The 13,114-nt window shown below is 45.0% G+C and overlaps 1 protein-coding gene across 2 annotated transcripts in view; it reads right to left on the bottom strand.

The window, feature by feature from the left end:
- Positions 1–13,114, bottom strand: part of LOC115150828 (brefeldin A-inhibited guanine nucleotide-exchange protein 1) — a gene marked incomplete in the record, with an annotated part of 96,233 nt that overhangs the window by 20,855 nt on the left and 62,264 nt on the right. The window contains 11 exon segments of one of the 2 annotated variants that reach the window (XM_029694546.1): positions 572–741; positions 871–911; positions 1,049–1,139; positions 1,473–1,617; positions 1,838–1,996; positions 2,583–2,863; positions 3,626–3,791; positions 4,304–4,388; positions 4,768–4,973; positions 5,838–5,949; positions 7,086–7,287. In XM_029694546.1, the coding sequence (XP_029550406.1) occupies positions 572–741; positions 871–911; positions 1,049–1,139; positions 1,473–1,617; positions 1,838–1,996; positions 2,583–2,863; positions 3,626–3,791; positions 4,304–4,388; positions 4,768–4,973; positions 5,838–5,949; positions 7,086–7,287 (1,658 nt within the window). 2 annotated transcript variants of the gene reach the window in all.

Genomic DNA, 13,114 nt, shown 5'->3' with positions numbered 1-13,114 from the left:
ATGGCAATATTTTTTTGTAAGGGTAATAGCCTATTTTAACACTTCTGTCTTCTCCAAATCACTTTGTGTGTTCTCTGATAAACTAGACCCCAGTCAGAAACATGACTTGCAAAATAAGACATGCTGCACTTCAGAAACACAGCAGAAATCAGTGAAGTACTAAAGCCCTGAGATTAGATTCTTTAAGCCATGTGTTGCTGAGGGCAATGTTACAAAGACTGATTAACACCTGGTTAATCAGGTGTGTGGACTTTCAAGCCCAGTGTTTTCCCAACTCCGGTCCTCCAGTACCCCCTAACAGCTTGTTGTAGCCCCGGACAAACACACCTGATTCAACTCATTTAGGGCTTGATGATTAGTTGACAAATTGAGTCAGGCGTGCTTGTCCAGGGGGATACAACAAAAACAAACACGCTCTGTTAGGAGGTACTGGAGGACTGGAGTTGGGAAACACTGATCTAGCCAACAACATGAATTGATCAATTAATGCAGAGGGAAAAAACAGCTGTCCCTGACAACCAGAGTTGTGTACCCCTGCTTTAAGCAGATAAATAAATCCCAAGATGTCCACCTTGTTGAAGTGGTCTCCAATGACCTCCCAGATCCTGGACCACTGCAGTCTGATACGTCCCATGTTGTAGTAGGAGATCTCCACTATCTTCTGCAGGCTGAACATGCGGGGGTGTGTGGGCGAGGCCAGCTCATCCATAGACACAGCACACAACCAGCGCACAAAGTCCACTGAGAACACAGAGAAACCAGTGTTACTCAACCATCAGGACAGCCATGGTACAATGCCAATACATCCACATCGGGTAAGGATGTAATCAAATACTGTAATTGAATTCAGTTCCGATTTAGAACACTCACCAATTGCATTACCATCCAGTCTGGTAGAACCTGTGAATATTCTGCAAGAACAGAATCAAATCATATTTAAAACATTTACAGTACATTTATTCACATGATAGAACAATGGCAGAGTTAAGACCTCAAACCAGTCAGTGGTAATAAAGCAGGATCTATACAAGACTACTAGAGTAACTACCTGTCTACAGCCACCACCACACTCTGGGAGCTGGTCTCTCCTATGGACTCCTGGATACTGAGGATCTGCTTCCGGTCTACTGTCCCACCTGCTGTGGACCACAGGACAGTCAGTCACATCTCCAGAGTCAAGCATGTTACCAAGCATCTCCAGAGTCAAGCATGTTACCAAGCATCTCCAGAGTCAAGCATGTTACCAAGCATCTCCAGAGTCAAGCATGTTACCAAGCATCTCCAGAGTCAAGCATGTTACCAAGCATCTCCAGAGTCAAGCATGTTACCAAGCATCTCCAGAGTCAAGCATGTTACCAAGCATCTCCAGAGTCAAGCATGTTACCAAGCATCTCCAGAGTCACCTGCTTGTTAACTACTGTTTATTTAACCAGTTTATAACCAAAACATGCGTTAAAGTGATAAGCACTGACCCAGGCCCAGGTATTCGTCGTTGCTCTGCTCCTTGGTGCTGGTGATGAAGCCCTCTTTCCCCCGAACTGTCCCTGAGATGTACCTGGCCTTCACCCCCGTCCCGATCAGCTGGGCCAGTTCCAGCTGACTGATACACTTCATTATCTGTAGGGGGGGTGGGGGCACCCATACATTCACACAGATATATCTACTCATTAGTCTTCATTATTTGACAGAGAAACATGTTTATCACATCGGTTCAATATCAAAATAAACAAAATGATACAATATAGCGTAGGACAGCAATACTGACAGTGATACTATACCAGCTACTACTGATTACTAGACTGAAAAATGAGATGAAAAGTGGGCAGCGGGTCCAGACCTCGTGCCAGGAGGTGCCCAGGTAGTTTCCGTCTGTGTGGGCGACGGTGATGAGAGTCTTGATGGTGTCGATGTTCTTCTGCTTCATCTCAGTGATGCCAGAGCTGGCTGTGAGCAGGGTGAACCGCGCCAGGGCCTGGACGTACGCATCCCGCTCCAGCTGTGTGTGTGTGTGTGTGTGTGTGTGTGTGTGTGTGTGTGTGTGTGTGAGAGAGAGAGAGTGAGTGTGAGTGTGTGTGAGAGAGAGAGAGAGAGAGAGAGAGAGTGAGAGAGAGAGAGAGAGAAACAGACAGTACTGCTTTACTCTCTCCATAAAGTTTTAGATCATGCCGAGACATACTAAGACACAATCCCGTATAATCTAAATAGGTATAATAACTGAGCTATGTGCAGTTTTTATAATTTTTAATAGGTGCTGTACAAATATTATCAGGTCCCACAGCAATGTTGTTTCTATGATGTATGTGAAATGTGTTGATTTCTGTTGTAAAGTGTCTGTATGTCATAAGATCAATGGGTTTAAATGTCTGTTTGTACATAATGTTGTCATGTTTATATGTTCAGCTGCCTGGCGAATGTAAATGAGCAGTCAGCCAAATGTGGTCCAATGCATCACTTCTTATACTCTGGGATGTATGTGTTGTGGTACATTGTCCCTGCCAAAAAAACTTCATAAATACAATACAATAATATTTGGGAAACACACCATTTGAACACATACCGTGTTAGCGTGCTAGATAGACTACCTGTATGGTGAAGATGCAGGCTATCCGGATGGCAAAGCGTATTCCCTCCAGACAGAGAAAAGCCACTTCAGTATCGTCACAGTCCTGGAGGCCCACGCTGAAGGCTGCTAGGAACGGGGTCCAGGCCAGCTTGAACATGGGTCTGACGTGCTCCAGGTGTGTGGCGCTGGTGAAGGGAGCTTGGACGTGACTGACAGCCTCCATCAGGGCCTTGGCTGTCTTAGCCATCTGCTCCATCTCTACATTATACAGCAGCCGCCTCTGCTTCTCACTGGCCACACCTGATCCAGGAACAGAGGTAAAGCCAAAACATCAACAAACAGTCTCTGCTTCTTTTTGGCTACACCTGATTCAGGATCAGATTAAAGGCTTTCTCCATATAGCTTTTGCCTATATTTTCAGATCAGTGCATATCATAGAGGAGACGAGAGGAAGCCACTTGAACAAAAGCAATAAGGCCCAAGGGGGTGTGGTATATGGCCAATATACCACGGCTAAGGGCTGTTCTTAAGCACGACACAACACGGAGTGCCTGGATACAGCCCTTAGCCATGGTATATTTGTCATATATCACAACCCCCTGAGGTGTCTTATTGCTATTATAAATTGGTTACCAATGTAATTAGAGCAGTAAAAATAAATGTTTTGTCATATCCATGGTATACGGTCTGATATACCACAGCTTTCAGGGCTCTAACCACCCAGTTTATAACTGGAAATAATCCACTCAGAAACTTTCCCATTGAAATTCAGAGACTATCTCAAACTTTTCCACAGATCAGTAATACAATCTAATCAAAGTATATCTTAATCCCCTTTATATCTCTTTGATTGTGATGAGAATTCTATGATCTCCACAAAGATATCAGATAAAATGACTCTCGTCGGTTACATCTAAAGCTGATTACTTGAGAAAGATCCATTACGCCTCAAAATAGGCATTTCACGTCTTGACGTCTGAACAAAATCATATTTGACACGCTGAATTTCAGTCTGTAATGACATAGTTGTGCTGGCAGACACAGAGGGACAGAGATACACACTGTGCTTGTTGGATTTCAGAGTCATTTCCTTGGTCTCCTTCATAGCGATCTTCTTCCCTGCGATCTCGTCGTAGATGGCAGACAGATATTCCTCCGGTAGATCCTTGCTGTCGTTGATCCCTCTGTTCATCTTGATGTATTGCTCTTTAGTCATCTTGTTCTTCACCTTTGAAAAGTAAAATATGAGATGTATTACCAGCCTGTCTGTCTCTCTGCGCCGGCCTATTTGTCTGTTCATCTGTCTGCCTGCCTGTCACTCTGCCTGCCTGTCTGTCTGTCGGTCTATTTGTCTGCCTGTCTGTCTGCCCGTCTATCTCCGCCTGCCTATTTGTCTGTTCATCTGTCTGCCTGCCTGTCTCTCTGCGCCTGCCTATTTGTCTGTTCGTCTGTCTGCCTGCCTGCCTGCCTGCCTGTCTGTCTGTCTGCCTGTCTGTCCGTCTATCTCCGCCTGCCTATTTGTCTGTTTATCTGTCCGCCTGTTTATCTGTTTGTCTGCCTGTCTGTCCTGTCTACTGTCTGTGTCTCTCTGCTCCTGCCTGTTTGTCTGTTTATCTGTCTGCAACAGCTAGCATTGCATTCACTGTGTGTCTGCCATGGATAAATGTCTTCTAAACACAGCTGAGGTGATTGTTTCTGTCAGTTCATCTTCCCAGAAACTGGCTCCGGCTGCGGTCTTACCTGCGGACTATGAAGGTCTGTTGTCAACATAATGATTGAGTAGGCAAGGACGTACGCAGTGTCTGCACTCGCAAACTCGGTTTGCCTGAAGAGAGAGAGGAGAGAGGAAGGAGAGAAAGAGAGGAGAGAGGAAGGAGCGAGAGAGAAAGAGAGAGAGAGGAGAGAGGAAGGAGAGAAAGAGAGAAGATAGGAAGGAGAGAGAGAGAGAGAGAGAGAGAGAAAGGAGCAAAAGAGAGGAAGGAGAGAGAGAGAGAGGAGAGATGATAAACATAGAGCTGAATGAAGAATTGATGCATTTGTGCTAGACAACACAGATATTTAGTGAATGCACTGAATTGATAATAGAGAGCAATCTGAATCCTGACATTCAATGTCCTTGAATGTGCTTGACATCACAAATGAAGTCTTCTTCTAAGTCTACGAATCCACAATACCCAGACTAGTACACTCCACTCCACACTCACCCCTGGTTGCATTCTAGGTATCTCGCAGCGAATTTCTCCATGAGCCTGTCGATCTTCTGAGCCTCTCCTGGGAGACGGAAGCCCTCGAGGAACGTTCTGAGAGCGTAGACAAAGTCCTTGCCTTGGAAGTCCATCTGGTCCACGTAGGCATACATGACCTCTTTATTGAAGCGATCATTGTCCCCCAGGAACTCGCCCACCTGAGTCTGAGAGGTAGGATGTGTGAGAGAGAGAGAGAGAGAGAGAGAGAGAGAGAGAGAGAGACAGAGAGAGAGAGAGAGAGAGACAGAGAGAGAGAGAGAGCGAGGGGACAGGGAAAGGGAAGAGGTCGATGCAATGACATTGAGTTCAATCAATACATATTGAGTGTTATAGAAAAACAGCTTACTCGCTTGACTCTTTAATGCATGTGCTACACATTGGAAGCCAATTAACATATATTGTCCTAACAAGCATCTCCTTTCTCTCAGAGGCACAGCCAACTGAGAGGAAAGGACTCTGTTCTCTCCCAGCACTGTCAGACTAGTCTCTCTGGCTAGCTGTTTAAGGGCCTCTTGTTCCAAAGCAGATGTTATGAACACACTTTAATGCCGATTATCACCGAACCGAAACCCCCCGAGGCCAGCCAATCAACCGGGAGAGTGCTTCACTCGTTAAAATACAAATTGATATGCGCTCGGTGGAGGACGTAGGAATCATCTTGGAGTGGGATGATAATGCTGGCGGTTCAGCATTCGGCGCTAAGAGCCTTGGTGTTTCTATGGGATGGATGTGTTCTGCTCTGGGCCTGCAGCTGTGTGGAGGCCGGATGAGAGAGAGAACTGTGTAAACCTAGAGTTTAATGAGCTAGAATGGGTATTTGTGTATTTACCACCCAGATCCCCTATTAGCTGTTACATTCACAACAACCACTCTACACTACTAAATCACAATGGACAGGTTAAAAGGTCAAAGGTTCAGAGAGCACAGAGCTGAATGAGGTAGAGTGGGTTTATTTGGATCCACACAAGTCAAATGAAATGCAGATAACTGAAGTAGATTGGGTAAACAGATTTAAAAAGATTCTTTACCGAGTCCAGCCTCTCCTCCTGGTGCAGGAACTGAGCGAGGTCCTCCAGGGTGGTTCCCAGCATACCTTGCTCCTGGAGGTACTGGACGCCCCTCTTTGGTTTCTTGTTGAACCTGACCACGGAGCAGAGAACAGAGACATTGCTACAGTATGCTTGCTACAGTATGCTGACTACAGTATGCTTGCTACAGTATGCTGACTATACAGTATGCTTGCTACAGTATGCTGACTACAGTATGCTGACTACAGTATACTGACTACAGTATGCTTGCTACAGTATGCTTGCTACAGTATGCTTGCTACAGTATGCTGACTACAGTATGCTTGCTACAGTATGCTTGCTACAGTATGCTGAATAAGGTGGAGAAGGAAGTTGTCATCCAGAGCCATAGAGTATCATTTATATGTTGTCCTAATTACAGTAACTAACTCATTCATAATTGGCAAATTAATCAATGGCATTAATTGATAAATTAAGTGCCATAGAGAAATTAAAACTAGGACAACAAACAGGACAACTTCCCTCACTAGAAGGACTGGAGTTGTGCACCCCCTGAGTGTGAATACATTCAGCTGTCTATACAGGATAAGGTGAATATATTCAGCTGTCTATACAGGATAAGGTGAATATATTCAGCTGTCTATACAGGATAAGGTGAATACATTCAGCTGTCTATACAGGATAAGGTGAATACATTCAGCTGTCTATACAGGATAAGGTGAATATATTCAGCTGTCTATACAGGATAAGGTGAATATATTCAGCTGTCTATACAGGATAAGGTGAATATATTCAGCTGTCTATACAGGATAAGGTGAATATATTCAGCTGTCTATACAGGATAAGGTGAATACATTCAGCTGTCTATACAGGCAGGATAAGGTGAATATATTCAGCTGTCTATACAGGATAAGGTGAATACATTCTGCTGTCTATACAGGATAAGGTGAATATATTCAGCTGTCTATACAGGATAAGGTGAATATATTCAGCTGTCTATACAGGATAAGGTGAATATATTCAGCTGTCTATACAGGATAAGGTGAATATATTCAGCTGTCTATACAGGATAAGGTGAATATATTCAGCTGTCTATACAGGATAAGGTGAATATATTCAGCTGTCTATACAGGATAAGGTGAATATATTCAGCTGTCTATACAGGATAAGGTGAATACATTCAGCTGTCTATACAGGATAAGGTGAATATATTCAGGTGTACAGTATAGCAGCACTAGTCTGGCTTACAGGTCGATGCCCTGCTCGATGATCTCCTTCTGTTGTTTGAGAACCTCAAACTGCTCTGGGTTGTCTGTCCCTGACATCTGTGTACTGTAGCTCCCGATGCCCGACGAGGCTGTGGAGTCCAGGGAGTTGATGCTTCCGTAGCGGTTGATGGTCTCTGGGGCCTTCGTCTCATTTGTCTCCTGCTCCGAGGGCTTCTCCTGACCTGGGGAGGGAGAAGAACATTGAACAATCAATGGTCTGAGAGAGATGAGTAAAAACCGTAGTTGGTGTTAGGACCCCAACGCAATCAGCAAACCAGCACAGCCAGGCAAGCCAACACTAAACATTTTCAATTGAAACATACAGTAGCAGTCAAAAGTTTGGATACACCTACTCATTCAAGGGTTTTTCTTTATTTTTACTATTTTCTACATTGTAGAATAATAGTGAAGACATCCAAACTATGAACTAACACATACGGAATCATGAAGTAACCAAAAAAGTGAGATTCTTCAAAGTAGACACCCTTTGCCTTGATGACAGCTTTGCACACTCTTGGCATTCTCTCAACCTGCTTCATGAGGAATGCTTTTCCCAACAGTCTTGAAGGTGTTTCCACATATGCTGAGCACTTGTTGGCTGCTTTTCCTTCACTCTGCGGTCCAACTCATCCCAAAACCATCTCAATTGGGTTGAGGTTGGGTGATTGTAGAGGCCAGGTTATCTCATGCAGCACGTCATCACTCTCCTTGGTCAAATAGCCCTTACACAGCCTGGAGGTGTGTTTTAGGTCATTGTCCTGTTGAAAAACAAATGATAGTCCCACTAAGCGCAAACCAGAGAGGATGGCATATCGCAAAGCACCCCCACACAATCACACCTCCTCCTCCATGCTTCACGGTGGGAACTACACATGTGGAGATCATCCGTTCACCTACTCTGCATCTCACAAAGACATGGCGGTTGGAACCAAAAATCTCCAATTTGGACTCATCAGACCAAAGGACAGATTTCCACCGGTCTAATGTCCATTGCTCATGTTTCTTGGCCCAAGCAAGTCTCTTCCTCTTATTGGTGTCCTTTAGTACTGGTTTCTTTGCAGCAATTCGACCGTGAAGGTCTGATTCACACAGTCTCCTCTGAACAGTTGATGTTGAGATATGTCTGTTACTTGAACTCTGTGAAGCATTTATTTGGGCTGCAATCTTAGGTGCAGTTAACTCTACTGAACTTATCCTCTGCAGCAGAGGTAACTCTGGGTCTTCCTTTCCAAAATTCTTGAAATTTTCCAGGTTGACTGACCTTCATGTCTTAAAGTAATGATAGATTGTCATTTCTCTTTGCTTATTTGAGCAGTTCTTGCCATAATATGGACTTGGTCTTTTACCAAATAGGGCTATCTTCTGTCTTCAATATTATTCTACAATGTAGAAAATATTAAAAAGAAAGAAAACCCCTGGAATTAGTAGGTGTGTCCAAACTTTTGACTGGAACTGTACAGTTGTGGCCAAAAGTTTTGAGAACAACACAAATATTAATTTCCACAAAGTTTGCTGCTTCAGTGTCTTTAGATATTTTTGTCAGATGTTACTATGGAATACTGAAGTATAATTACAAGCATTTCATACGTGTCAAAGGCTTTTATTGACAATTACATGAAGTTGATGCAAAGAGTCAATATTTGCAGTGTTGACCCTTCTTTTTCAAGACCTCTGCAATCCGTCTGGCATGATGTCAATTAACTTCTGGGCCACATCCTGACTGATGGCAGCCCATTCTTGCATAATCAATGCTTGGAGTTTGTCAGAATTTGTGGGTTTTTGTTTTGTCCATCCGACTCTTGAGGATTGACCACAAGTTCTCAATGGGATTAAGGTCTGGGGAGTTTCCTGGCCATGGACCCAAAATATCGATGTGTTGGTCCCCGAGCCACTTAGTTATCACCTTTGCCTTATGGCAAGGTGCTCCATCATGCTGGAAAAGGCATTGTTCGTCACCAAACTGTTCCTGGATAGTTGGGAGAAGTTGCTCTCGGAGGATGTGTTGGTACCATTCTTTATTCATGGCTGTGTTCTTAGGCAAAATTGTGAGAGAGCCCACTCCCTTGGCTGAGAAGCAACCCCACACATGAATGGTCTCAGGATGCTTAACTGTTGCCATGACACAGGACTGATGGTAACGCTCACCCTGTCTTCTCCGGACAAGCTTTTTTCCCCAGATGTCCCAAACAATTGGAAAGGGGATTCATCAGAGAAAATGACTTTACCCCAGTCCTCAGCAGTCCAATCCCTGTACCTTTTGCAGAATATCAGTCTGTCCCTGATGTTTTTCCTGGAGAGAAGTGGCCTCTTTGCTGCCCTTCTTGACACCAGGCCATCCTCCAAAAGTCTTCCCCTCACTGTGTGTGCAGATGCACTCATACCTGCCTGCTGCCATTGCTGAGCAAGCTCTGTACTGGTGGTGCCCTGATCCCGCAGCTGAATCAACTTTAGGAGATGGTCCTGGCGCTTGCTGGACTTTCTTGGGAGCTCTGAAGCCTTCTTCACAACATTTGAACTGCTCTCCTTGAAGTTCTTGATGATCCGATAAATGGTTGATTTAGGTGCAATCTTACTGGCAGCAATATCCTTGCCTGTGAAGCTCTTTTTGTGCAAAGCAATGATGACGGCACATGTTTCCTTGCAGGTAACCATGTTTGACAGAGGAAGAACAATGATTCCAAGCACGACCCTCCTTTTGAAGCTTCCAGTCTGTTATTCAAACTCAATCAGCATGACAGAGTGATCTCCAGCCTTGTCCTCGTCAACACTCACACCTGTGTTAACGAGAGAATCACTGACATGATGTCAGCTGGTCCTTCTGTGGCAGGGCTGAAATGCAGTGGAAATGTTTTTTTGGGGGGGATTCAGTTCATTTGCATGGCAAATAGGGACTTTGCAATTAATTGCAATTCATCTGATCACTCTTCATAACATTCTGGAGTATATGCAAATTGCCATCATACAAACTGAGACAGCAGACTTTGTGATAATTCATATTTGTGTCATTCTCAAAACTTTTGGCCACGACTGTATATTCCATCAAATTTTGAGCCAGTAGGGGGGGGTTCAGCCTTGAGTTTCTAGATCCAGGTCTCTGGGGAGTTCAGCAATAGTGGGAGGGGCACTGCACTGCTGAGAGAAAGACAACATGATGAACCAGAGGCTTTGTCTGGTGGTATATTGTCTGCACACACACACACACACACACACACACACACACACACACACACACACACACACACACACACACACACAGGATCTTAATTTGAGCCAGTTTGCTACAGCAGGAAAATTATTCTGCAGCAACAGGAAATGTGAATTATTATGTGGATTATAATTAATGGACATTTTTGTTTGGGGTTGATACATTTTTCATAAGGGAAAATCAAATCTGAAAGTGGACATTACAAACTTCAGAAGCATTTTTAAACCACAAATACACTACAAGTTTGACATTTCCTACAAGTTTGACATTTCTTGCAAAAGGGCAATCAAATGAAGATCATACATCTGTACACACGCATACAACAGACAATAAAAAGGTCAGTTATCTAATTAACCAGGCAGTAACACGGATGTAGTGTTGTGTAACACGGAGGTAGTGTTGTGTAACACGGATGTAGTGTTGTGTAACACGGATGTAGTGTTGTGTAACACGGAGGTAGTGTTGTGTAACACGGAGGTAGTGTTGTGTAACACGGAGGTAGTGTTGTGTAACACGGAGGTAGTGTTGTGTAACACGGAGGTAGTGTTGTGTAACACGGAGGTAGTGGTGTAACACGGAGGTAGTGTTGTGTAACACGGAGGTAGTGTTGTGTAACACGGAGGTAGTGTTGTAACATGGAGGTAGTGTTGTAACACGGAGGTAGTGGTGTAACATGGAGGTAGTGTTGTGTAACACGGAGGTAGTGGTGTAACATGGAGGTAGTGGTGTAACATGGAGGTAGTGTTGTGTAACATGGAGGTAGTGGTGTAACACGGAGGTAGTGGTGTGTAACACGGAGGTAGTGGTGTAACATGGAGGTAGTGGTGTAACATGGAGGTAGTGGTGTAACATGGAGGTAGTGGTGTAACATGGAGGTAGTGTTGTGTAACACGGAGGTAGTGTTGTAACACGGAGGTAGTGTTGTGTAACACGGAGGTGGTGTTGTGTAACATGGAGGTAGTGTTGTAACATGGAGGTAGTGGTGTAACATGGAGGTAGTGTTGTGTAACACGGAGGTAGTGTTGTGTAACATGGAGGTAGTGTTGTGTAACATGGAGGTAGTGTTGTGTAACACGGAGGTAGTGTTGTGTAACATGGAGGTAGTGTTGTAACATGGAGGTAGTGTTGTAACATGGAGGTAGTGTTGTGTAACATGGAGGTAGTGTTGTGTAACATGGAGGTAGTGTTGTGTAACACGGAGGTAGTGTTGTGTAACACGGAGGTAGTGTTGTGTAACACAGAGGTAGTGTTGTGTAACATGGAGGTAGTGTTGTAACACGGAGGTAGTGTTGTAACATGGAGGTAGTGGTGTAACATGGAGGTTATGTTGTGTAACACGGAGGTAGTGTTGTGTAACATGGAGGTAGTGTTGTGTAACATGGAGGTAGTGTTGTGTAACACGGAGGTAGTGTTGTGTAACACGGAGGTAGTGTTGTGTAACACGGAGGTAGTGGTGTAACATGGAGGTAGTGTTGTGTAACATGGAGGTAGTGTTGTGTAACACAAGGGTAGTGTTGTGTAACACGGAGGTAGTGTTGTAACATGGAGGTAGTGGTGTAACATGGAGGTTGTGGTGTAACATGGAGGTTATGTTGTGTAACACGGAGGTAGTGTTGTGTAACACGGAGGTAGTGTTGTGTAACACGGAGGTAGTGTTGTGTAACACGGAGGTAGTGGTGTAACACGGAGGTAGTGTTGTGTAACACAGAGGTAGTGGTGTGTAACACGGAGGTAGTGTTGTGTAACATGGAGGTAGTGTTGTGTAACACGGCGGTAGTGGTGTGTAACACGGAGGTAGTGTTGTGTAACATGTAGGTAGTGTTGTGTAACACGGCGGTAGTGTTGTAACACGGAGGTAGTGTTGTGTAACACGGAGGTAGTGGTGTAACATGGAGGTGGTGGTGTGTAACACGGAGGTAGTGTTGTGTAACATGGATGTAGTGTTGTAACATGGAGGTAGTGGTGTAACATGGAGGTAGTGTTGTGTAACACGGCGGTAGTGTTGTAACACGGAGGTAGTGTTGTGTAACACGGAGGTAGTGGTGTAACATGGAGGTGGTGGTGTGTAACACGGAGGTAGTGTTGTGTAACACGGAGGTAGTGTTGTAACACGGAGGTAGTGGTGTAACATGGAGGTAGTGTTGTGTAACATGGAGGTAGTGTTGTGTAACACGGAGGTAGTGTTGTGTAACACGGAGGTAGTGTTGTGTGTGTAGCCTGAGGGGACAGAACAGGCAGGTCTGATGCTACTGTTCTGTGGGTGAATCAGGTCCATGGTGGTTGTCTGGCTGTAAGAGACATTGTACGTTGGTAAGGGATCTAATTACCCATCGGAAACTCTCTAAAACATTCAGGACACCACCAGGGTAATGCGAACTGGCAGTGTGCTTCCTCCACTCAACAACTTCATAGAGCAGAGCACATGGTAGAAGAGGAGGGTGGCACAGCCAGGGTAGAGGGTGGAGGGTGGCACAGCCAGGGTAGAGAAGGAGGAGGTTGCACAGCCAGGGTAGAGAAGGAGGAGTGTGGCACAGCCAGGGTAGAGAAGGAGGAGTGTGGCACAGCCAGGGTAGAGAAGGAGGAGTGTGGCACAGCCAGGGTAGAGAAGGAGGAGTGTGGCACAGCCAGGGTAGAGAAGGAGGAGGGTGCACAGCCAGGGTAGAGAAGGAGGAGTGTGGCACAGCCAGGGTAGAGGAGGAGGAGGAGGGTGGCACAGCCAGGGTAGAGGAGGAGGAGGGTGGCACAGCCAGGGTAGAGAAGAAGGAGGGTGGCACAGCCAGGGTAGAGAAGGAGGTGGCACAGCA

Source organism: Salmo trutta, chromosome 2 (assembly GCF_901001165.1).
Source record: "Salmo trutta chromosome 2, fSalTru1.1, whole genome shotgun sequence".
In the NCBI taxonomy this organism is placed as follows: domain Eukaryota; kingdom Metazoa; phylum Chordata; class Actinopteri; order Salmoniformes; family Salmonidae; genus Salmo; species Salmo trutta.
Note: the sequence above shows the minus strand (reverse complement) of the source record. Positions and strands in the feature narration are given on the sequence as shown.